Raw genomic sequence first — 26,052 nt, 5'->3', positions numbered from 1 at the left:
TTTCTATTTGATACTATTTTACATATACAAAAATGATTAATTATAAACTATGCTGAAAACATTTATAAAATAATACAAATGAAAGTATAAAATCAACAAAATTTAAATTAATATAAAGACTTGCTGAAACAACATTCAAATTATTGCTTACAATGTGAATTGTGTACTGATTACTAAGGCAAGGCTTCTTTATGTCCCAAAGTTTTTTGAAGATGGATTTCAATGACATGAATATGTTAGAGCAGAGTACAATAATTAGTACTCTTAGTACTGAAATGGAGTATGCACAGACTATTGTTATGAAGATAATTAGTAAAAGATAACGATTAGTGCTTTTTTGAAAGGATATGTAAAAAATGATTAAAGTACATTCCCTCCTCCCTAAGTAATAGTTTATAAAGGGGTAGATACATTTGAAAATTCAGGGATATTTAAAAAGTATCCTGAATACCCAATGGCAAACACACTTAATAAGATAACAATGACAAATTTTAAAATGAATTTGAAAAGAAAAAAAAAGAATAGCAACTGAACTGACAACTGTTTAAAAATCCTTGTTGAGATCATTAACTGCAGGAGGCAGATGGTCTACCTAGTAAGTTTGTTCTTTATAGTCTTCCTGGAATAACCAAAGACAGTATATAGACTTACCAGTAAGCACTGCTTTTGCAGATGGGTCTGCTAAATCCAATGCTGTCCTTCCATCTGTATTTCGGATGGTTGGCTCAGCTCCATGTTGTAAGAGCACTGAAAAATAGCAACACTGCTTTAAGAAATGGTAACTATAATTAACTTGATTTTTTTAAAAAAATGTAATAGTAGTCCACTTTACATTTTGAATATAGTCTTTGCTGCTCTGCCACTGCAACTTATTATTAAATATTTGAGAATGTAGATGAACAGGATATCTTTATTTATTTTTTTATGTGGTGCTGAGAATCAAACCCAGTGCCTTACCTGTGCTAGGCAAGTGCTCTACCACTGAGCCATAACCCCAGCTGGACTGATTTTAATAAATAAAAACTTGATTTTAATAAATAATTTTCTTTTTTTTTTGAAGTAAATCAATTTTTTTAAGAGTTCTGTTCCAGAAGTTTCAAAGAAGTTTAAAAATTTTTCATATTATAACATGGTAAATGTTATATTTTAAATTTAAGAATATATAAAATAGTCTAGTATTTAATGTGTTAAAGACACACTAAATAAGTTTCCCTTCAGTTTAATGGGAGATTTTCCTTGGCTATTTATATAGATGGTAATGAGTTGACTAACAACAGGTAAGTACATAAGGGGAAAAAAGGGCAAGTTTGCTTGAAAGCTTTTCTCATTCCAATGGAGACTATTCTATCATGACATAAATGAAATGTCTAAAGCTATAGATAGCCCATAAATAAGATGTGTAGGATTAAAAAAAAAAAATCACATGGGTAAATTTTTTTTTGTTCATATCTAAAATACTTTGTACATGTGTAAATTCTTTTAAAAAGTCATCAATAAACCTCAAAGAGGGGCTGGGGCTGTAGCTCAGTGGTAGAGCGCCTGCCTCTCACGTGTGAGGCACTGGATTCAATCCTTAGCATCATATAAAAATAAATACATTAAAAAGAAAAAAAACCTCAAAGATATAATCTAAGGCACATAAGAGGAGAAGCCTTATGCTATGATTCATATTGTTATTTTTTATAGGAAGACATTCCAAGACATTCTATAAATAAAGAGCTAAGAGAAAACAGACAAAACAAACAAACAAAAAAGCTCAGCTTAGCCCCTGTTCTTTAATAGATTAATTTCCATTTCATTCTAGTCTTTAATAGTGCCATTCAATAGAAATAAAATGTGTTAGAATGTAAGCCACAAATGTCATTTAAAATTTTCTAGTAGTTACATTAAAAATAAATTTAAATTAATTTTAACCTAATACATTAAATATTCAATATTTATATTCATATTATAATCAATATAAAATTACTAATGAGATATTTTACATTCTTTTATTTTTGGTACTAAGTTTTTGAAATAGTGTGTATATTTTCCTTTATAGCACACTCAATTAAGACTAGCCTCCATTCTAAGTCCTTAGCTACTACACTGGAGAGTATGGATCCATAACCACATCTGGAAAACTCCATGTTATTGTATTAAAATTATTTATATGCCTGAGACTCCAAGGCACTAGGGATTCGTTATGTGGTACAAAGAGTAGACTGAGCAAAGGGCAAGAATAATTTAACACACAGAAAAGGAGAAGTGGACAAAGGTAAGTAAGTCCTTCACTTTGCCATCTTAATAAATGACCCATTTCAAACTAATGACTTTGGTGTAATAAATGAGGATTTTGGAGGAGGAAGGCCAGTTTAATTCCAGCACAGAGCCCCTGGACTTTTCCTGGTGCTCAGACCTGCCTTTCTTTGTGTTAAAAGAGTTTTAAGTGTTCCTGTTTTGAATCAGGAAAAACAATGGAGCTAAGGTGACAATGAATCCCAAATCCCTGATTAATAAAAAATCTCAAACAGCCTTCTCATGTATCATTTTTGTCAGGGATCAACCTGTCAGGCAAATCCTGTCTCACTTGTTAGGTTCAAATATTCTAAATAATATTTTTTCCACCACACGCTTCTTACTTAATCTGTCAGTTTTTTTTTTTTTTTAAGAGAGAGAGAGAGAGAGAATTTTTTTTAATATTTATTTTTTAATTCTCGGCGGACACAACATCTTTGTTGGTATGTGGTGCTGAGGATCGAACCCGGGCCGCACGCATGCCAGGCGAGCGTGCTACCGCTTGAGCCACATCCCCAGCCCAATCTGTCAGTTTTAATCTCCTGGAGTGACCTGAGGTCATTCTCTCATTTCTTACCTGGGTTATTTTCCAGTTTCTTAACTAGTTTCCCTGATGCTGGCATTCTACCCAGCTCCCTACCAGATTACTGTTTCTAAAATATACTACTTTCGTGAAATTGTTTACCTCAATTATTTTCAATATTGCACACTACTTACTTAGCAACATCGAGCTCCATAACCTAAAATTCAAAGCTCTTTATAAAGAAATCCCTAACCTGTGTCCCACTAGAAAGACTAGAAAGATTCTAGGAAACTGGGCTCTGAGACTTGACTCCAGTCTAGTCATAGCCCTAATCACTTTTCTTTTAACAGTCAATTTCACTTCCACTGTATCTTTAGCTGGTTGTGTATTTTATCTCCCAAGAGAATGCATGTTTCCACAGAACAGGAACTTTGTAAACTATTCTGCAAAGAAATTTAGGTTAAGTATTATACACAAAAAGGCAATTCAGTAAACAGTGGTTAGATAAAAATCACAAACTATTTAGAATAAATAAATTTTAAAAATCATGAAGTGTTCTTATTTATATTTAGTATGGCAGAATTTGATGATAGTAACAAATAATTCAATATAAACTCTTAAACAGTTAGAATTTCTGGGAAATTCTGAAAAGTAAATAGTCTTACCAATACAAACATCAATCTTTCCTTTAATTGCAGCTTCGTGGAGAGGAGTATAATTCCAATTATCTCGAGCGTTTGGGTCTGCACCATGTTGCAAAAGGAGATTGACTACTTCAGCATGACCAAAAGAACATGCATTATGAAGAGGAATAAGCCCACCATCATCACGTGCTTGGACATTTGCACCATTCTGAAGCAAATATTCAACCACATCTTTCCGTCCAAAACCTAGAAGAAAACAAATTATTTTAATAAATTAGACTCAGTGAGTCCAAGTCATGCTAAAATGTTTCAGAACGGAAAATAATAGATTCAATAATCCAAGGATTAATTATTGAAAAATTGATCTAAAATGTTAGTAACTATTCTTAATGATAAATCTAAAGGGTAGCACTGCTAAGTAGCCTGAAGTACAGCAGTAGTGCCTTAGTTGGTGCTACTATCATCTTCAGAGAAAGATTACTAACTGACCAAAAGCTAAATAGCTTTATAAGGATTCAAATTGTAAATAAAGAGTTCTGCATATTTACTGTACACATATTTTCACATGTTCAAAGTATATAACTTAAGTATATAAACCACTACATTATGAAATAGTGACAAAACTAACTCTTACTAGAATTCTTTCCCACATCTGTCTCATAAAATGTTTCTGTGGGGGACTATGAGATAGCAGTAAGACAAGATCCGCTTATAGGTTATATTTGTCTTTGTAGTGAGAAAAGGTGACACTAAAAAAAAAAAAAAAAAAAGAATCAAATCAGATGTTTTCAAAAGAGCCCTTAACCTGCCACTTGCACAACATAAGCAACTTCTTCCCAGATAGGAGTCCTCCTTTAGCTACTTAATTTCCATAGTTTTGCTCAAAAGCCACCCCCCCAACCAAATAAAAGAAGAGCATGGTAACTTAATTTTCATATATTAATACTTAATATCCTTTTAGTGTTGTTATTCATGAAATGAAAAGGATCCCAGGCAGAAGTTAAAGCAGAGAGAGGTTTGTCTACGGGCTGAGGGAGAGGAAAAGAATATTCTTAAATCCTCAACTCTGAATGTAATCCTAAAATGACTAGCATGGGAATGGATGAAAAAACAATGGTATAGACTTCTTGGGTTGACAGGACATTGGTTGCAACTAAGGAGTTAATGATGGTTAAAAAGATTAACTTTGTTTTAATCTTGTTAGGCTCTGTGCCCACAAAGATGAGTATCCTCGTATCCTTGTTCCTCCTTTTAAAAAGCTCACAATTGGGGCTGGGGTTGTGGCTCAGTGGTAGAGAGCTCGCCTAGCATGTGTGAGGCACTGGGTTTGAATCTCAGGACCACATGTAAATAAATAAAATAAAGGTCTATTGACAACTAAAAGAGAGGGAAAAAAAAAAAAAGCTCACAATTTAAGGGCAAGACATTACAGGTTAAGCAGGAAAAAAAAAAAAAAAAGTACCTGGGAAAGGAGGTATGAAGGAGTAAATCCTTCATAACAGCCATGGCACAGAATGCTAAAATAGGCACATGCCAATCAGAAAGAACCTTTTGTCATGCTAAGGAGGTGTATGGACTCTGTTCCATGGACTGGTGTTCTTCAGACAGAAGATTTCAATGAAATCTTATTTATAATTTCAATGCATGTTTATGTTATCTTTATTGTTAAATAGCTAATGCTGGTACTCAGCTGGTACTCACGAAGTTCAAATTAACGAAATGAATATCCTTCTTTTTCAGACCTAAAAGAAAATATCTAAATATCCCTGTATCTTTGAGCCACCTCTTAGGAACAGTTGGAAAAACATTCCCACAACACATTAGTATTTACAAAGGCTTGTTCAGAGTAGTCCACTTTGTTAAGTTGGCTTTTTTGCCTCCTTTTTTTAAAAAAGAAAGATAACCTTGGTGATTGTGTGGATAAATGGGTAAAATGAGAAGAGAAAGAAGTAGTAGGGTCTGGTCCTTAAGATTTTAGATAGCCACTGCCATAGTCCATGTGATAGATGATAAGGGTCAAAACTGAGACTGATTTGTTGTCTCATTCACACTGTTCATGTAAACAGAATAGGTATATTCACATGATTGGTAAAAGGGGATACTATGAAGCCTTCTTCTCAACTCCTATTCCAAACCTCCCAGTTCCCTTCATTCTGATTTTCTTTTGCTTATATTTCCAAAATTATTTTATATATGTATAAGCAAACACCTACTAATTGTTAAAAAGATACTGTTTGTTCTTTTCTTTTAAAGAAAAATGTAGTAATATCCTAGAAATCACTACTAGTAGTACATATTCTTTACTGGAAGAATCAAAAGCTAACTAGTTCCATTCTCATGCATAATTAGGTTGTTTCCAGTCTTTTATCATTTCATACAATGTTGCTAAGAGTATCTAAAGAGAGAGAAGAGAAAATTGGTAGAACAAAGTGATTTATTTGATGAAAGGAAAGAAGCTGCAGATGACTATCAAATCCATAAAATACAGAATAAAACAGGAAGTTTTGTGGGATAATATTTGGTTTTGGAAATGCTTAAATTTGAAGCATTTGTAGGACAAATGTCTAGTAAGTAGTAAGTTCTGTGGATGCTAATTTGGAGAAACTGGTCTGAGCCTGGAGACACTTTTTGGTCATGATCATACAGACAGTATTTGAATCATGTATAAATATTCATGAAGTTGACTAGAGAACACCACCTCTCCCTATCTCTAACTAAATCATTCTTATGTTCAATGTTTTAACATGTTCCAATCCCTTTCATTTTATAAAAAGTATTCTCCCTAAAGTCACTTTACCATTTCTCTGCTCCTTCACATAACCCAATCTATATTATTCCCCTCTCTATTTTCCCAAATTTGATTGGCTTTGCTTCTTCCTTACAACTTCTTTCAATAAAGTCACTTATAATCTCCACATTGCCAAATCCAAGGGACACACCCGTCCTTACTTGACTAGACATCTTTGCTGAGATGGTAGCAGTTGATCAAAAGCTTAAAAAAGATGAGGGAGTTAGCCTTACTGGCCAACAGTAATAAAGCCAGAGTGGCTAGAGTAGAGAGAGAAAGAGATAGCAAGGAGATGAGGTTAGAAGTGATGAGGACCAGATAAGGACAACAGATTAAGAGGCTTGAAGACCACTGTAAGAATTTCATTTTTTAAACTGAGGAAAATGGAGAGTCACCACAGGGTTCTGAGCTGATAAATTACATGACATAACTTACATTACTCTGACTACTCTTGGAATAGATTGTAGAGGTTATGGGTAAAAGCACGTGAGAGCTTACAGTGGTTTAGACCATAATCTCATGGTACTTGTCAGAATAGTGGAAAGTTTAAGACTCTGGATACTCTGGAGGTAGAGCCAGCAGTTTCCTAATGGATTAGATATGGGGCGCGAGAGAGAGAACAAGAGCCACTGAATATGAGTGAGGAGTTTTGGATGACCCCAAGGTTTTTGGCTTTAGTGATGTATGGCTGCCATCCATTGAGAAAGGGGAAAGCTGCAGAAGACACACTTCGCGGCAAAGGATGAGGAGTTCAAGTATTGGACATGTCATATCCCCCCCCCCATCCCAGCGGGGGTGTGGGGGGGGGTTCCTGCTTTCTCTACCCAATTTCTAAATGCTGGAATTCCTCAAGACTCTAAGTTATCTTTTTATACAATCTTATCTACTCCTATGACTTTAAAAAACTATCTAAATATACAGCCTTCAAATTTAAATTTCTGGTCTAGATTTTTCACCTAAGTTTCAGTATGTTTACTTGACATACCTTCTTCTTGATAATTCAAATGCATCTCAAACTCCACATGTTCCGCAGCGCAGCTTCTCTCCATTTCCATGGACACTATCTGAATCCAACCAGTATCACCTCCATCCTGAACTATTCCAACTGTGTCCTAAGTAGGCCTCTCATTTCCACTTATGTCCCTAGTGATCTTTCAAAAACAGACATCACAATACATCTCTCTTTAAAATAACTCATGATTTCCAAATGGTTGCTCTTAGAATAAAATTCAAACCCTTTATTGTGGCCTACAGGGTTACTTGAATAAAATAGTTTTTATCACTTCTCTAACTGAATTTCATACCACTCTTCTCTTTCCCAACTATGATCCAGCTTTCTTTTAGTTTATCAAGTGTGCTAGGGACTTGGTAAAGGCCATCTTTCTGCTTGGAATGTTCTTCCCTTGAACATATTATGCCTCACTTCTACTTATTGTCTAATCTGTTTAATGTCACTATCTTAAAGAGGTCATCTCTGACCATCCTATCTAAAGCATTCCATTCTGCCCACCCACATTATTTTCTATATTAACACTGTTTATTAGTCTGTCTCCCCATCTCTTTGACTAGACTGCAAGCTCCATAAAAGCAGGGGTTCTGGTCTCTGCTGTTCACAGTAGTATCACAATTTGTAACTATTTCTTACCTATCTCTTACTTCCATAAAAGGTAAGAGTCATGTATCTTCTAGATCATCACTACTTCCCTGGTATGTAGTATATAATATCTGTTGACATTTGCTATATTAATAAATCAGGCTTTCAGAACAGAGAGTAAAGTAAAACTAAGAACAGCACTGTAGAAGTAAAGTCAGTTATCATTAGTCCTGACTTCAGTCTTCCTTTATCACTATCTGGGCACTGTTGATCACACTGTCCTCCCCAATTAGGTCATCCAACTACCAATTAGTTGTTAACTAGTTGTCAACAATATGCCAACATGGTTCCTTATTGATTAAGATGTCTAAAGCAGGCTGGAGACTGAGAGGTCAGTGTTTCCAAAGTCACATCATAAGGACTATGTTAGGTGGCAATAGTTTGCTACATTAATACAGTAGAAGATGATTTTTGAATATTTAAAGCCACACTTTGGCACTAAAGGAAATTACTTGGAGGGAGCTAGAAGGCAGCTCTTACAAATAAAAAATCTTTCACTGTTGGGATATTGGTGAAACCTTAAAGAGTTAAGATGCTTCCCATACTCTCAGGTAATCCCTTGATGAAATCTTTATTCTTATGGTCTTAAAAACAGTGATTCTTGAGTGGGGGAAATAGCTTTATAGGATATATTCTGATCATGTTCTCACTGGTCAGGTAAAATGTGAACAGTTGTATCCTCAGAGTCAATGCCAATCTCCATATCCTAAGAGTCTCTTTACAAAGGAATCAGAAACCTAAAGTTGGTAGTCGTGAATGTTCAGGACACATTATAGTTTATTTTATAATTACGGAACAACATTCATTGTCATACACTGCTCTGTTTAAAAATCCTGAGGAAATCATACATCAAGTATGAATCTACTATAAAGTTCTGACAGAGAAGTGAAGGTCTATTTAGAAAGTTTATTTGATCAATAACTGTGTCATTTAATTACAGGTATTGTGTTCATTTCAGTTTTCTCAGGGACAAGGCCAATGTCTAGCAAACAGTGGGGCTTGATAAATATTTATTTGTTTAATCTAAGCCTCATATTTTTTTGGGAATAGCAAACAAAGAACCCTCTCAGGGAATAGAGTTGATGACTTTGGACCACTAAGACAAGCAATTTATTCATTTTCTATCTTGTCAAAGTTTCTTTATTATTCAGATGTCATTAATTTCAACAATTCCAGGAACTATCTTTGTCTTGCCAATCATGACCACTGTTAACAGTACCATATTTTGCAGCATATACTGGAAATATGCTTTCATCTAATTGGCTTCCAAAAAGCACAGAGGTAGAAGTCACTACAAAAAAAACCAACCTAGACTCTGAGGAAGTTTCATTTAGTACCACTCTCATCCCCGTTTTTAGTCCAAAGGTGGAACAGGCCACTGAAGATACAAATGGTCCAATATAAGATGATGTCTTACTAATCTAAACATAGGTCAACATCACATAGTTTTATCAGAGAAAAAGTTCAGAAACAAAAAGGAACAAATGCCATGAAACAGAAAATTTCAGAGTTCTGGGAGATGGGGAAAGTATAATTAAGAGCCTCAGTTTTGTCTTATATAGCAGGGGCTACTCAACAGATTTTTCAAAGGAATGTCATTTTACATTTCTCAATTGCTAATTACTTTAGTTTACAAAAATCCAGAAAAGCTATTTCCCACATGTATTCTGTATAATGAGGAATATAAGGGAGAGGGCTTTACCCATCTCAACTTGGAACAGATATAGTATCTGGCCAGACAAGAAGAAACTTAGAAAAGAATAATGTCATGGCACTAGGATGATGAAATTCTGACAATCTGCATTGGGGAACACTGAAGAGTATGCCAAAATAATTATTGAAGTCAACTATCTACTGTAGATTCAAGGAGAGTTGAATAAAATGGCTTAGCTCAAGATCTTTTAAAATATTTTTTAGCTGCCAATGGACCTTTATTTAATTTATTATATGTGGTATTGAGAATCAAACCCAGTGCCTCACACACGCTAGGCAAGCACTCTACCATTGAACCACTACCCCAGCCACTTAGCTCAAGATCTTGATTAAGATAGCTGGAGATTTAGTGTGTCAAGAATTCTGAATTCTTTAAAAAAAAAAAAAAAAAAAAAACCCAAACCAACCAACCAACCAAACAACAATAAAACACCAAATGGCATTTATAGCCTAATAAGAGATATCACAAATTTGAAAATCCATTAAGACACAGTGATGAATTTTTTTATGTTAACATCAAACATAATGGTGAGGACTGAAACTGATATTTTCAGGGAAGCTCATTCGCAGGCATCAAATATCACTATATAATATGGTAGTTACTCATAAATTAATTGGTTTTGTAAATCTTTTGGAACCAATAGTCAATCTTGCTTTAGGGCTAAAATAATATATTTTATCTCATTGCTTTGTGATAAAATACGTTAAGATTGATTGATTATACAGTACTAAAAATTTAATAATGGTTTAGATATAGATAATTTTGTCATAAGAATGAAATAAGATGATATGCAGCACTTGCACACTGTCTCTAGTAAGAAGGCATTGCTCAATACATGCAAAGCAATTGTTGCCATTCTTGAAAATACCATTGTTTTAAATTAAAAATTTTGATTGGCACAGGATATTTGTACATATTTAGATACAAAGTGATTTTGGGGGCTCTATTTAGATATACACGACAGGAAGAGTGTATTTTGACATAGTATACATACCTGGAGTATAACTTATTCTAATTGGAATAGCATTCTTGTACAAGAGGTGGAGCTTCACTGGTCATGTAGAGACTCTGAATTCTTTTTTTATGATACCAGGAATTGAACCCAGGGGTGCTTACTGACACAGCCATATCTCCAGCCCTTTTTAATAGTTTATTAGAGACAGGGTCTCCCTGAGTTGCTTAGGGCCTCGCTAAGTTGCTGAGACTGGGTATGAACTCGAGATCCTCCTGCCTCAGCCTCCTGAGCTGCTGGGATTACAGGTGTGTGTCAACGCATCCGGCAAGGATTCTGAATTCTTGAACAGACTGATCATACTTGATACGGGGGTTTTCTGTTCATGATTTAATTATTTCTCACATTAAAAAAATTCTGAAAATAATAATCTATAATTAAAGACACAGGCAGAGAAGATACACCATGTTCATTTACCATAAATATGATGGTGGCCTATAGTCAAAAAGGAAATGGTATTGAAGGAGTTTCAGAGGTCTTTGACAGGATCATTTGTGGGAAGGATACAAATAGCAACCCTAAAAATTTCATTTATCTTTAGCACCTTACTTGTCAAAATCTTGAAGGAACCATTCTACTTTTTTGGTTACCAGTATGATAATGACCTGTTAAGTCAAACTGCCCACTTAATGTAGAAATCCCTTCTATAACATCTCTGAAAGATGACAATCTAGCTACTGCTTGGATACTTCCAGCCAGTTCCACAGCTGAGATGGTTAGTCTGTCTGAATCCTTGTAACATTTATCCTACTGTCCTTAGTTCTGATTGCTGTAGGCACACTAGTCATATACACTCATACATGACTGACTCTTCCACATATGTGAAGATAATAACATGGTCTAGTTTTTCCGAATAAGTACCCCTAGTTTTCTGATCTGTTGCTTGCATATGTTCCAGAAACTCTAATTCTACTTTCCTTCTCTGAAAAAAAATTCTCTTTAGTAATTAATCTATATAACTGCATATAATAATTCAAGTTCAGTCTAAATGGATATGGAACAATAATATTACTATCAATCAAAACAAGTATTAACCAGCGGGGACTTCATGATGTGAGTTTATTTTCAACTTGTAATTCTCCCAATTACACATATAATCTTTGTGCCATATATATATACTTGAATTTCTTGAACCTAATAAACATTTTTCACTACTGAATGCTACTTCTGTGTATGCTCCAAAGAATATTTAAGATTCTTAAGTCATGGAGTTTTACGCCCTCACTCTGAGTTCTAAGATTCTAAGGAAGGCCATATTTCTTTTACTACAATGGGCACTAAGTGTCTTTTTTCCAAAGTTTCTGTCACTTCCTATTTTTCAGAAGTAAGTTAGAGAAGCAGTCTTTCTTACTGAAGTTTGTTTTCTTGGGGCTTACAATGTCAAGAATTTCAGATATTCTTCCTTTTAGTAGAATTAGAGCTAATGCCACCCTACCACCAACTTGCCTCTACAAGTTCTATGATGTGTCACAAAAAAATCATTCATATCCTGCGTGTGGTTAGGGGTCAGGCAGAGGGTGGATGAAAAAGGATGTTATTTCCAGAATAACTTTTCTCTTAAGAAATGACTTCTTAAATCATAGTTACCTATAGATATGTAATCTAGTTCATTAGTAAAAAAAAAACACAAATAGAAGAAAAATTTCTGTTTATGTTAATTACCTTTTCCATTAACAATTTAATTCCCTTAGGGTTGGAACTGATTTTGTCTTTTCATTCAAAGAAAGATTTTCTTTGAATGAAAAGACAAAACAAATTTTTTTCTAAACTGTTCTGCATTTTCTGAGGTCTACACACATCTCATTCCTTCTCTTCCTTGGGAAGCAAACCAAAGACAAAACATGCCCCCATACCAATAAAATCTCCAAACTTTAATTGGCTAAAAAGATTTTTAAAAAGAATGACCCTCCTCCCATGTTCCTTTACAATGTGTGGAGACAAGTAATTGCTTGGTTAGGCAGTAACACAGTACTAACACCTATGTTGAGCACCCAACAGAATGCTCCCATATACATTAACATGACCGATATATCACGTTATAAAACAACCTGTGAAATGTATTCTCCAAATATTAAGAGAAAAATGAAGCTGAGTATACTTAAAGAAAACAAGTGCCTCTCTTTAATATAAATTTTTTAGATTAAGTTTACAAAACCATCTTTAAAAAAACATTTCTTAACCTTTCGGTTTAAATGCAGGACTTAGAAAACTTTAGCTAAAATGTTATACTTCAATTCTTTTTTTTTTTTTTCAGAGTAGAAATTAGAAGTTTATTAAAGGACAGCAGAAAAGATTTCTCCCGGAGGAAGAAGGGGACCCAAGAGGTGGAATCCGTGGAAGTGCGGTTGTTTCCCCTTTTTATAGTTCTTTCAGTGATGGAATGTAGGTTGGAAGGCCTCAGGGGTGGGAAACAGGTGGGCCAAAGAAGTAATCTGGGCAGGAAGGACTTCATTAACACTTCTTTGGGATGGACTTTGGGCCCAGGGCTTTTCTTGGGACTTCATTAACATTTCAAGAGTTGCTCAACTTTTCCAGAAATTCATTCTCAACATGGCCTCCATCTTAGATTTCACTCGATATTAGACCCAATTTACCTAACTACACTGACTACCTAATTTTAAATCTGGCTTCATTCCCCCCTCTAATTTTGGGAACTCCTTACTACTGTAAGGAAAGGGGGGCGAAGATCGTTCTGGCTTCTTCAGGCTGAAAGGGGATGATGTTGGGCAAGCAGTTTGCAGTCCCCTTTAAAAATCGGGTCTATCGAGTGGTCCATGATAGAAGTCCGATTGAGAAGTAATAGGCTGGAGGGCCATTTGAGTGATGGGTGGTCTATAAGAGAAACAAGAATTCATTAGTACTGGAACCAGATTGATGCAGCAATAAATGCCACAGCACAGGAATATGCCAATGAGTATGATGCCAAAGACAGAGACTAACAATGTTTTCCACCAGGAAGTAACAGAGAACCAGGAGCTAAGATATGTTCCCATGACAAAGTTGGTGAGGACATGGCTTCTATCTGAGCATGTAAATCTTTAAGGATATTTGTCACATTGCCAGAATTGTCAGGGATGTAAACACAACATTTAACTTTTAGGGTTATAGATGTCCTTTTTCTTAAGATACAGTTTAATAATTTAATGTCATCTGATCTTGCAAAATCTTTTTTCTAGTATGACCTCTGTGACTAATAGAGAAACCTTTAATCTTGTTACTCAGGGCTGGATAATCATACTAGCAAACACCAAGCCTACCTGTGTAGGTTAGAAATAGCTGTAGGCCTTAAACTAAAAACTACTCTGGCAGTTCCTTTTGATAGTTATCAGGCATTTCTGTCTGAGAATCCTTCTTTGTAGCCTCCAGTCTTACTTATTTTGGGAGGCTAACATAAAGTGGTTATACTTCAATTCTTAACCTTATAACCTAAACCTGAGAATTTGAGTAGACTGTGAGCAGTGGACCAGTTCCTCAAATATTAAGTTTTTCATTTCAATCTGAACATAAAATCTATGTAAAAGATACTTTGAAATGTTGGGAGAGAACTGAAGGTGGGACGGTGGAGGAGAAACAAGGTCAGTGAGAAGATAATACCATAACATTACACCTCTAAATATTACTATTTTCAGATTATGAACTCACTAATACACCAAATTCTTGAAAGGTAGCAACTAAGATCTTCCTTGGCTATTTTTATCTCACAGATCAAGTGAACATAATCTAAGTAATACTACCCTTTGGATTATGTATCAGTTGGTTGTAACAGTTTGCCAAATCAGTTGGTTAAATGTTGACTACATGGTCAAACAGGACAATTCAAATTAACTGAAGGAAGGCAGTAATGACCACCCAAATCTAAAGCAAAATGGCTAAAGAGGTGAGATATGACTTCAGTATTCTTGCTTTTATTTCCATTGCCCACAAGTTTTTTCTAGTTCTCACAACTATGGGTCCACCCAAGCTTTTTTCTCTTAAAAAGGCTCTGCAGTGAGAAACAGAACAAAGGTGCAATTGATCAAGAAAGCATGTTTCCTGGTAGTATTTACATTTTATTTTCTTTTTCTTTTTTTTATTTTTATTTTTTAAAGAGAGAGTGAGAGAGGGGGGAGAGAGAGAGAATTTTTAATATTTATTTTTTAGTTCTCGGAGGACACAACATCTTTGTTGGTATGTGGTGCTGAGGATCGAACCCAGGCCGCACGCATGCCAGGCGAGCGCGCTACCGCTTGAGCCACATCCCCAGCCCAGTATTTACATTTTAAAATGGGAACAGGTTAAAGCAAACAAATCTCCAATTGGTAGAAACCCTACAAGCAATGTCTAAGAACAAGGAAATCTTTCTCAAGCTCCTCCACTCATCATTCCTGCCTCCAAAGAACAAGGATACTTTAAAATGTATCTCCCAGCTTTAAAAAAAAAGAACGTTTTAAAACAATCATGATATACATCAAGTAAAATACAAGGATTATCGAAGTATGAGGATTTCTCCCATTTTCAACTACTTGAAGTTAGAAATAGTCACAACCTTTCCTGAAAGTGAAAAAAGCATACAGGCTTTATGGAATTAAGGTGACTGTTCTATTCCCATTTCTGGCTCTTTCAAACACTTCAATTAAACTTAACATTCTAGTGTCATAAAATGAATCTAATAAACAGTAAGAGAAAGTAATTCAAATGCTCCAAATCTCAGAATGTGACAAAGTTAGCCCCAAGCTAAAGAACCTACACCATCTTTTCACTGTATTGCAGGGACTACCCACACCCAACCTAAATCAGATCTCAGTTCTTCCAACTTGCTTTTTCAGTTCTAGTCTGTGTGGAAACTTGCTAATGATTGGCTACTCTGATAAACCAATTAACGCTGTGTCAATAGCGATTAACGAACTTATAAATTACATCTAGCACTTTACAAAGGTCTCTAGACTTTAACTCAACGTACTGATAAGAGTTAACAGAAGAGCCTGCAATAACGATAAATGTTTGAGAGTATTATTTCTTTCAAATCAGAAGGTCCATTTACTATGTTCCCCATTCTTTCTTGTGTGTTAAGGGCCTCTCAGGGTAGCAAGACCGGAAGTTGTACAGGTATTGTTGATACTGTAAAAGAAAATAAAGCCCCCGACCCCCAAACCAACCAAACCAACCCCCCACTTCCAGAGAGTACAGCACGCTAACCCACCCCTAATCTCCTTAATCCCCACTTAGATGGGAGTGAGATTGCCAAAACCAGCGTCCTGAGCGAAAGGTCGGGGGGCAGAAGAGCACGGCGTGGTTTCGGGCCTGCAAGCCCGAGGTGCACAGGTGGGCTCGGGAGCTAGGGGAGACAGCGCTGGCCTGGGTTACCTGCAGCGAAGTGGAGCGGGGTGGACTTCCTGCCCGCCGTGTCTCGGCTGTTCACCTTCTCGGGCGTCACCAGCCTCTTGACTCGCTCCACGTCCCCGTTGCGGCACGCTTCGAAAAGCTCACGGGCGGCCGGCTCCACGGCCTCGGCTATAGCGCTCGCGCAGGCCGCACCGCCGCCGGCGCAGCGGCGGCCCGACATGATCCTGGCCGCCGCCGCCAGCAGCAGCGCTAGCAACGGCAGCAGGAGCCCCGGACCCGCGAGCAGGAGGGCGAGGCCCCCTGGTGGAGACGCGCTCAGGGCCTGGGCCGCTTGGCTCCCTGCTGTCACCGAAGTCGGCGCAGTCCCATGGCCGCGCCGCCGCGCGCTCCTAGCATCGGTCGGTGGCCTCCGGCTGCCCCGCGGCAGCGGAAGCAGCGAGAACCAGCCGTCCGAGTCCTGAAGCGACGCGGCGGCGGAAGCTGGCAAGGCCCCTCCTGCCAGCTCGGTGGAGCCCTGGGAGCTCACGTGACGTCGTTCCGCGCGTGCGCACTTGCGGGGACACCGGCCGAGCAGCTCTGGGCGAGTGGGGCCGCGCGGAGGGGTTTGTGGGAAATATGAGGCGAGAGACCTAGGTGGCGGCTGGAGAAGGGGCTTCGTCCCACCGCCATCTTTACAGCGGTTCGGCCGAAACCGAGCGCCTCTGCCTATTGCCTTTAAAAAAAGAGAGGGCACAGATTTCCCGAGATGAATTTTCTTCCTGTTAATATACTGAAAAAGAGCCCTTGGAAGTTTCTCTCCGTTCTTGCATATTCTTTTGGGAGTGTTAGGGTGGAAATTTTCTGTATTTTAAGCTTCCTTTTCTCCTGTAGGATTTCTTTACCGTATTTCTCTCCTGAAGCCCCCGCAACTGCTTTTGTTTCTTGTAAGCCACTTTTCAGAAGTGAACCAAGTTTGGAAGAACTGCCCCAAGATAAAGGAAATCAAGAAAGTGATGAAAGTTATTCCAATTCTAAAGTAACAATTGAGAGGAATGGCTCTGTTGAATTACTTTTTCATAGCAAGTTATGTGCTTAGTGCTGACTGGAAGACCTGTCTATAAGTCAATATTGTACAGGGCACAGCAGTGGTGCCAATATGCGGGGCGTGCACATCTCCAGAAAAGGTTTCTGAATTGTGATTTTTTTTTTCTGTGACCAGGGAATACAAGGAAAGCACCTAATTTATTTTCATGCTCAATGTAGAGGCATAGTTGTGAAAGATTTTCCTTACCTCAAGAAAAAAAAAAAAAAAGAGTAGATTGGTTTTGCCTGCGTAACTATTCATGTTGACCTTTGGCATGCTGACAAGCTTTTCTCCCCTATCGTATTAACCTGTTTTTCAGGAAATCCAGTTTTTGTTTGGGAGTGTTGACTCACTGCTGTGCTAGAAGAGAATGTCCACTTTTTACAAAAGCATTTTTATAAAAATGAACGTTGTTATAAATATGTAAGTTATGAAATCGTATGTACTTGAAATGCTTAATATAAATTAAAATTTTGGTGCATTTGAACTCACCAAAGTACTACAACATTGTCAATATGATTGTTTCTTGTTTTTCTTCCCCATTTCACCCACTTGCCAAATATATTCCCAATTTTTATTACTGTTTTTTGTTCAGTAATTTCCACTTATGTATTTGCTTCTGATGTGTGTCCCTAAACAACACGTTGTTTAGTTTTACTTGTTTTTCCTTTTTTTAAAACAGGGTCAGGCTATATTGCCCAGTTGTTTTCTATCTTGTGGTCTTCCTGCCTAAACCTCTAGAGTAGTTGGGATTATAGGCTGAGCCACTGTGCTTGGTCACTTTTATTTATTTATTTATTTTTTTGAGCTTTATAAAAATATCAGTTTTTCTTTGTAATTTCTTTTCACTTAATGGTTTGTGAGACTCATGCATTCTTTTCATTGCTTTATAGAGTTGCATTAAATTAACATACCACAATTTTACAATTTTGCTGGACATTTGGTTTGTTTCCGACTTTTTTGTTATGAACATTCTTTTCCACTCTTCTAGTACACCTGTGCAAGAATTTAGTATGGGAGGCTTTCAGACATTATGCACTACTCATAGTATAAGAAATTCATTTGGTGTCTTCAACCAGGAAACACACTCGCCTATATCCAATGAAAGTTTCTTAAAATAACAAAATCCTATTTGCCTGTCCTATGTGTTAAAAAATGCTAATTGAGACTCTTAAAATGCATCACAGAACTCACTAGTAAGTGTGACCCAAGTTTTGAAAAACACTGGAAGAAAGGATTACAGGAAATATAAATGTTCACTTTCCAAGGTAACATTGTTTTTCAAAGGGATTGTTAATAATGTCTATACCCACCTGCAGCATATAGGAGTTTTCATTTTTTATCACCCACCCTTGGTATTGGCAGACTAATTTTCCATCTTGGTAAATGTAAATGATATTTCAGAGAGATAGTAGTTGACTTTTTTTTGAAATAGCAAATAATCATTAGAGAAATGCAAATCAAAACCACAGTGAGCTATAACCTCATACCCATTAGGATGTAAGTTACTATTAAAAAAAAATACAAGAGAGAACACGTGTTGGTGAGAATGTGGAGAAATTAGAATCTTTTGCACAATTTGTGGAATCAAAAAATTGTCATCTGTTATAGAAAATAATAGGGTAGTTCCTCAAACAAATTAAACATAGAGATATCAATCCACTTCTTAGTATCTATATCTCTAAAAGAATCGAAGGCAGGATCTCAAGGAGATATTTGCACATCCATGTTCATAAGAGCATTGCAAGAGCTGAGGGGTACAAACAACCCAAATGTCCATGAATGGATGGATGAATAAGCAAAGCACACAAACACACACACGTATATAAATATTATTGAGCCCTCAAAATGATGGAAATTTTGTCACATGCTATGACATGAGTGAATCTTTTTTGTGGGAGTGGTGGTACCAGAGATTGAGCCCAGAGGGGCTTAACGACTGAACCACATTCCCACCCCTTTTTATTTTTAAATATTTTAATTAATTTATTTATTTTCATGTGGTGCTGAGGCTCAACCCAGTGCCTCTCACGTGCTAGGAAAGTGTTCTACCACTGAGATACAGCCCCAGCCCACCTCTTTATTTTTATTTTGAGACAGGGTCTCACTAAATTGCTAAGGCTGGCCTTGAACTTGCAGTTCTTCTACCTCTGCCTCCTGAGTTACTGGGATTACAGGTATGGGCCACTGCACCTGGCAACATGAGTGAATCTTAAGGATACAATGCTAGGTGAAATGACAGTCACATACGATTCCATGTATGTGACTGTCTTATTTGTATGTGATTCCATGTATGTGACTTGAATTAAATGTACTAGTTTTCTGAGGACTGCTATGAGGAAATGCCACAAAATGGATGGTTTAAAGAATTGACACTTATTACTGTATGGAGGCAAGAAGGTTCAAAATCAAGGTGTTAATTTCTCCTTGAGGCCTCTCTCCTTCTCACATGTCATTTCCTCCACATGCACAACTCTGTTGTCTCTTTTGTGCCCCAAATTCCTCACCTCATAAGGAATCCAGTCAGATTGGATTAGAACCCGCACCAAATGACCCCATATAACCTTGATTATTTCTTTAAAGGCTCATTCTCTAAATATAGTCACATTCTGAGCTACTGGGGATTAGAGTCTCAACAGAAGAATTGGGGGCTGGGGACACAATTCAACTCATTATGTAAGGTATCTAAAGTAGTAAAATTCACAGAAACAGAGAGTAGAATGGTGGTTATTAAAGGCAGGTGAGAAAGGGAAATGGAAGATTGTTTAATGCTTATAGAATTTTGGTCTTATAAGATGAAAAATTTCTGGAAAAATGTTGTATAACAATACTTAAGATTACTGAACTATTCACTTAAAAATTGTTAAAATAAGCCAGGTGCCGTGGCCCATGCCTGTAGTCCCAGCAGCTTGGGAGGCTGAGGCAGAAAGATTGTGGGTTCCAAGCCAGAGTCAGCAATTTAGCAAGGCCTTAAGCAACTCAGGGAGACCTTGTCTCTAAATAAAATATAAACAAGGGCGGGGGATGTGGCTTGGTGGTTTAGTGCCCCTGGGTTCAATCCCCAGTACAAGAAAAATAAATAAATAAAAAGGTTAAGATGGCAAAAAAAGCTAATAAAATTAAGTATCTTAGTTTGTGATGCTATTACAAAGTATTCAAGACTGGGTTATTGTTTATAAATAACTATAATAAATTAAAAAACATTTATTTATTATAGTTCTGTAAGCTAGAAAGTCTAAGATGAGGTGCTAGCAGCCTAGTGTACTGTGAGGACTGCTCTCTGCTTCTAAGAGTGTCTTGTTCCTGCAGCCTGTGGGGAGTAACACTGTGTGCTCTCATGGCAGGAGGGATGGAAAGCAAGAGAGAACTCCTTTCAAACTTAAGCCATTTTTTCAGGGTACTAATTCTATTCATAAGGGTAGAGCCCTTAGGTCTTAATCACCTCTCAATGGCCAAACCTTTTAATATTATTGCAGTGAAGATTAAATTCAACTTGAATCTTAGAGGAGTTTGTCTTTTGTCCATTTTTATCAGCTTTTGCTATCAATTTATAAGCATTATTCATAAATTTTGGATACTAATCCTGTCAGTTATATGTGTTGAGAATATCTTCTCCCAGTTTGTAGTTTGTTTTTGACTTTCTCAATGAGAAGATGTCTCAATTTTAATGTAGTTGAATTTATAAAGATTTTCATCTAGAGTTTGTTTCTTAAGAATTCTCCTTTACCACATGGCTGTAAAGATATTCTTTATTTTCTTCTACAAGTTAAAAATTTTTACCTTTACATTTAAGTTATTAGTATTCATAGACTTGATTTTGGGATTTATTATAGGATAACAAATTTTTCTAGCACCACTTATTAAGTGCTCCCTACTTTAAGAAGAGAACTACAGTGCCACATCAAGCTTCCTCATATTCATGAATTAGTTTGGGATTCTCTTTCATTCCACTGATTGATTTATTATCCTTCTTCCAATACCATACTCTTAATATTTAATAGCAGTCATTGGTCAATGTTAGCTATAAAATCCTCTGAAGCATTCATTATAAATATCTCCTATGTGGAGATGTAGGCTAATTTTTTATTAGACCTTAATTCTGCTTCCTTTGAGGAATTCTGTTCATGGTTCTTGATTTTACCTTCTTGGATACTCTTCCTTGTCTATTTTTCTTCATGGCCATACATGAAGAGGTTGTTGAGGAATATACCCTTCATGGGGACTGCACAGTTTTCTCAGCCTACTTGCAGCTATGTAAATTTTAGAACCCAAAGTTTATTTTAAAACTAGAATAGTTGAATGATTTTTCAGTCCAGATTCTATGGTTGACCCTGTTAGTTTTTGTTTTTGGCAAAACAATTCCTTCTAAACTTAATTGGTTTCAGATTAATTTGCTTCTAGTTAATTTAATATACCTGTAATGGCACTTAAATTATTTTGCAGATACAATTCTCAAACTTGATTATTTCCTGCTTCCTGAATGCCATCAAGTTTTTCTCTCTTAATGATAGTTACTTTAAGGCCATTGGTCTTGGGAAGGAGGCCATTCCTTTAATTTATTCTTTTCCATTTGTCTCAATATCATCATCATTATCATGATCATTTTGCTTTACTGGGGATTGAATCTAGGGATGCTCTACTGCTGAGCCCTTATTATTTATTTATTTTTTAAATGTTGAGACAGAGTCTTGATAAGTCACCCAGGCTGGCCTTGAACTTGCAATCCTCCTGCCTCAGGCTCCCTAGCTAGGATTATAGGCATCTAATACCTACTCGGGTTTGAGTGTGAATTTGAGTGTGTTTTAATATATCTTTTTTAATTTATTTTTTAAAATTATGCATTCTAATTATACACAACAGTTGGATTTGTTGTTAGATATTCATAGATGCACAACCCATCTCAATCTTTTTTTTAATATATATATTTTTAGTTGTTGATAGAAATTTATTTTTTATTTATTTATATGTGATGCTGAGAATGGAACCCAGTGCCTCACACATGCTGGGCTCACCTGCCATTGAGCTACAACCCCAGGCCCCATCTCAATCTTAATGGCTCTTTGTTGCATAAAGTTTTTCTCAATTTCCTTCTTTTTTTGTCCTTTAATGCCCACAATTATGGATTCTTTTTATTCCCTTTAATTTTTGTTTGAAATCAGCCAATTTTATTTGAGATCATCCTATTTTCTAATATCTTGCTAAATCCAACCAGTAACCATAATACATGGTTAACTTTTTGTTTTCCTAGTATCTTCCCCTACAGAATATATAACTGTTAAAAAGAATTTGAACTTACATAATGAGGGAGCTCGTAAAACAGCCTCTATAAGGCTGTTGTCCTTTCATTTAATGCTAGAGTTTGGTTTCTGTATGGCAAGTAGTTGAGAAAGGAAGAATATTAAGAGGTAGACTAGGATAGAAACCTGTATGAGCCCAGCTCTCACTACCTTCAAACTTGGTGATGTTGGTGTCTAGCAGGAGGAAAACTTTGTCAAGGAGACAGAGAAGCTGAAAGAGGAATCAGAGGAAATTGGCCCAACTGTTGTTCCCACACCAATGAGGTGATCCAAAAGAAAGTTATTAATGTACATGAGCTATAACAATGCCTGTTCTGACGCTGGAACACAAAAATTATTGCTACTGCTTTGTTCTTCACGTCAAATATTCTGCAAAATAAGTCTCCTGTGGTCCACCCTAACCTAAATGATTAGAGAAGGGAATTTGGGGAGATGTAGTTTTACCTAGCGAAATTGACACAGTACAAAGCCACAGAGGTGTGTGTCTTCCCTTAAATTGTTTTATTGATTAATTCATTTCCAATATTAATCCCAGCAGTTATTTTTCTTCCTCCTGTATAAATGTATAAGTTGACTCTAAAATCTATATGGAAATGTAAAGGATCAAGAACAGTCAGGATAAAGGACAAAGCTGGGGGGGGGGAGGTCTTAGACTACTAGATATCATGACTTCTTACATTACTGTTAATAATGAAGGCCATGAACCCAAGGATAGATAATATACCAAAGAAATAGAATAAAAAATTAAAAATCCAGAATAAAACTGACAGTATGTGCAATTATCTGATTTATGACAAAGAAGAAACAATAGTACAGTAGTGAAATAATAGTCTTTTCAAAAATTGATACTGGAACAATTTCATACCCATATGAAATGATAAATTTTTGCCTGTGCTTCACACCATAGACCAAAAGCAATTGAAGCTAGATTAAGTCTGATAAAGCTCCAAGAAAAAAGCACAAAGGAAATATATTTATAAGTTTGGAATAAGTGAAGATTTTTTTAAACAATATGCTAACCATCAAGGACAATAATTGATAAATTTTTTATCAAAGATTCCATTAAAAGTATAAAAAGTCTCTCTACCCACTCTACTGTAATTCATTTCTCCCCCTTGTATTATTTTTCCTTTTCCCCTCACTTCCTCTTGTATGTAATTTTGTATAACCCTGAGGGTCTCCTTCCATTTCCATGCAATTTCCCTTCTCTCTCGCTTTCCCTCCCACCTCTCATCCCTGTTTAATGTTAATCTTCTTCTCATGAGAAAAGGGGAGGGGAGGGGAGGGGAGGGGGGATAGTAGAGGATAGGAAAGGCAACAGAATACGACAGACACTAGTATGGCAATATGTAAATCAATGGAAGTGTAACTGATGTGATTCTGCAATCTGTATACGGGGTAAAAATGGGAGTTCATAACCCACTTGAAAAAAAATATTTAAGTTGTAAAAAAAAAAAGTATAAAAAGTCAAGCCCTGGAGTAGGATAAGATAGTTACAATATATTTATATCTGACCACTGACTGGATGACCTTCAGATTTTATAAAGAACTCATATGAATTAACATAAAATGAGAAAATATTATAGAAAATGAACAAAAGATTAGAACATCATCAACCAATAAATGTATGAACAACTCTATCAGTCTTCAGGGAAATGTACTTTAGAACCACATGAGATATCATTATATATCCATTGAAATGGCTACAATTTAAAGGAGTGACAATGCCAAGTGCTGAAGAGACACTGGAGTAATGGAACCCTTATGTACTGCTAGTGGGAGTGTGGGTTGGTACAACAATTGTAGAAAATTAGCAGTATCAATTAAAGCTGAATATATGCAAATCCCATGACCTAGCATTTCCAATTCTAGGCATAAGTCAATACACATATTGACTTACAGTACATATAAAAACTTATGGGCTGGGGATGTGGTAGAGCACATGCTTAGCATATGCAGTCCTGGGTTCAATCCTTAACACCACAAACAAAACAAAACAAAAACTTCATAAAACACTCATAATAGCTCCAAACTGGAAACTAGCCAAGTATCCAGAAATAGGATGAATACATTGTGAAAACAACATGGAAAATTTTAACAAACATAGTGGAAACCAAAAGAAGTGAGTTGATTCAGATAAGCTTCAAAAACAGGCGAAAGTCACCTATGATACTAGAAGTCAGGAAAATGGTCACCATTTGAGGACATTTCTAGGGGGAAGCATAAATAAGCTTCTGGGTAGCTGTTAGAGTCCTAGTTCTTATTCTTGTTATTTGGATAACCAAACAAATAGCAAAAAAAAAAAAAAAAAAAAAAAAGCCCCAAAACTTAAGATGAAATCTACAATTCTGTGAAAATATTTACATTAATCTCATTCCTTTGAAAAGTAATCAAGCTATAAGCTTACAATTTGCATACTTTTCTTTAGTTTTGTTACATTTAAATAAAATCTTTACTGAACAACCATGAACTAATCCTCTCCAAACATGCTGCTGATTTTTTCTTCTAGTCAAATAATAAGGCATCAAGTACTAATCAAATAACAAAGTGTGGGATAGAAGTAAACAAATTTCACTGATCATCAGTTGAAATTATAACATATAATAAATTCCATCTTTATCACTGAAGATAAGATGCCAAACAAATGCCTACTACAACTAGCAATAGTCAATCTCTTCCTTTAAATATAGAACACTTAATTTTATAATGAACATTTGATCTGAAAACATTAGCAATTACACAAATAATTTTTATATACGTCTGGCTTTCTATTTGTCTTCTGGGTGAAACTCATTATTTTCTTAAGAAAATCTTCAACATGAAATTTTTTCTTCTATTTAAAAATCTCATTACATTTTCAACATACTGACTTTTTCCTCTGTAGGAGTGAGAAAATAACATCATAGTTGCTTTGTATGAGTAAGTCTTCTAAATGGCTGCACATATACGAATCTTTAAACTTGCAAATCATCACAAGCTGGAATAGCTTTTACAGTTCTTGGTAAAGACAGCCATCTAGTGGAAATAGTTCTACTAATTTTAAAAGACTAGCAAATAAAGTGAATATGAACCCATGGCTCAACTGCAAACTGCCATGTTTAAGGTTTAAGAAGTATTTTTAAAAAAGCATCGAGTATTCTGATGCTCCTTACCTTATATTCAGGCCTGCAAGTGGGGAAAGGGATCTTGGGCTAGGGAGATAAACCGGTGCTTTGGTTCAGGGAATAGAGGGTCATCAGAATAGAAGCAGAATAAAAGCAGTACTGTATTCAAGTATGCACTGCTTTGGGCTGCTTTGGATGCTCCCTAAGATAACAGGAAAAATATAATTTTGTAGTATAGCAGAATATTTTTTAATGTAAGCTGAACAACCAGCACCTGGCTATGGTGTAGGAAGTGTAGTTGGCAGCTACCAGCTCAGTAAGAATTACAGGATAAGTTTTCCCTTAAATTAATATTTTAAAAAACTAAAGTCTACTGATATACCAAAAGTACTCAACAGCTCTGGTTCTGAGAAGGAATGGTATAAAGCCAGGAGTTTGAATTAGGAATGTGAATATTTGAGTCAGATATGCTTTTGGTGTTTATCACCTGTATGACTTTGCTCATTTTACTTATCCAGATTACAGTTTTCTTATGGATAAAAATAACATAGTAATAGCATGGTCACCTGTGACTTTAGGAAGAGAACAACTCTTTCTTTTTAGTTCCTTGGATACTAGTTGTGAATTAGTGACACCCAGAAACACACAGTGAAA

General features: G+C 36.1%; 1 protein-coding gene across 2 annotated transcripts in view; it reads right to left on the bottom strand.

Moving 5' to 3' along the window:
* TNKS2 (tankyrase 2) overlaps positions 1-16,529 on the bottom strand; it is a 60,969-nt gene extending 44,440 nt beyond the window's left edge. Inside the window, exons 1-3 of one of the 2 annotated variants that reach the window (XM_081267372.1) lie at positions 15,956-16,529; positions 3,466-3,690; positions 652-747 (exon numbers count right to left, since the gene is read on the bottom strand). In XM_081267372.1, coding sequence (XP_081123498.1) covers positions 652-747; positions 3,466-3,690; positions 15,956-16,154 — 520 coding nt within the window. In that variant the 5' untranslated portion in view covers positions 16,155-16,529. The remainder of the gene's footprint in view (positions 1-651; positions 748-3,465; positions 3,691-15,955) is intronic. The other variant, XM_081267371.1, reaches the window with a different exon arrangement.
* Positions 16,530-26,052: the final 9,523 nt, after the last annotated feature.

The sequence above is a fragment of the Spermophilus citellus genome, assembly GCF_964194105.1.
Source record: "Spermophilus citellus genome assembly, chromosome: 15".
NCBI lineage: Eukaryota > Metazoa > Chordata > Mammalia > Rodentia > Sciuridae > Spermophilus > Spermophilus citellus.
The sequence above is the reverse complement of the archived record's forward strand: the minus strand, read 5'-3'. Positions and strand labels throughout refer to the sequence as shown.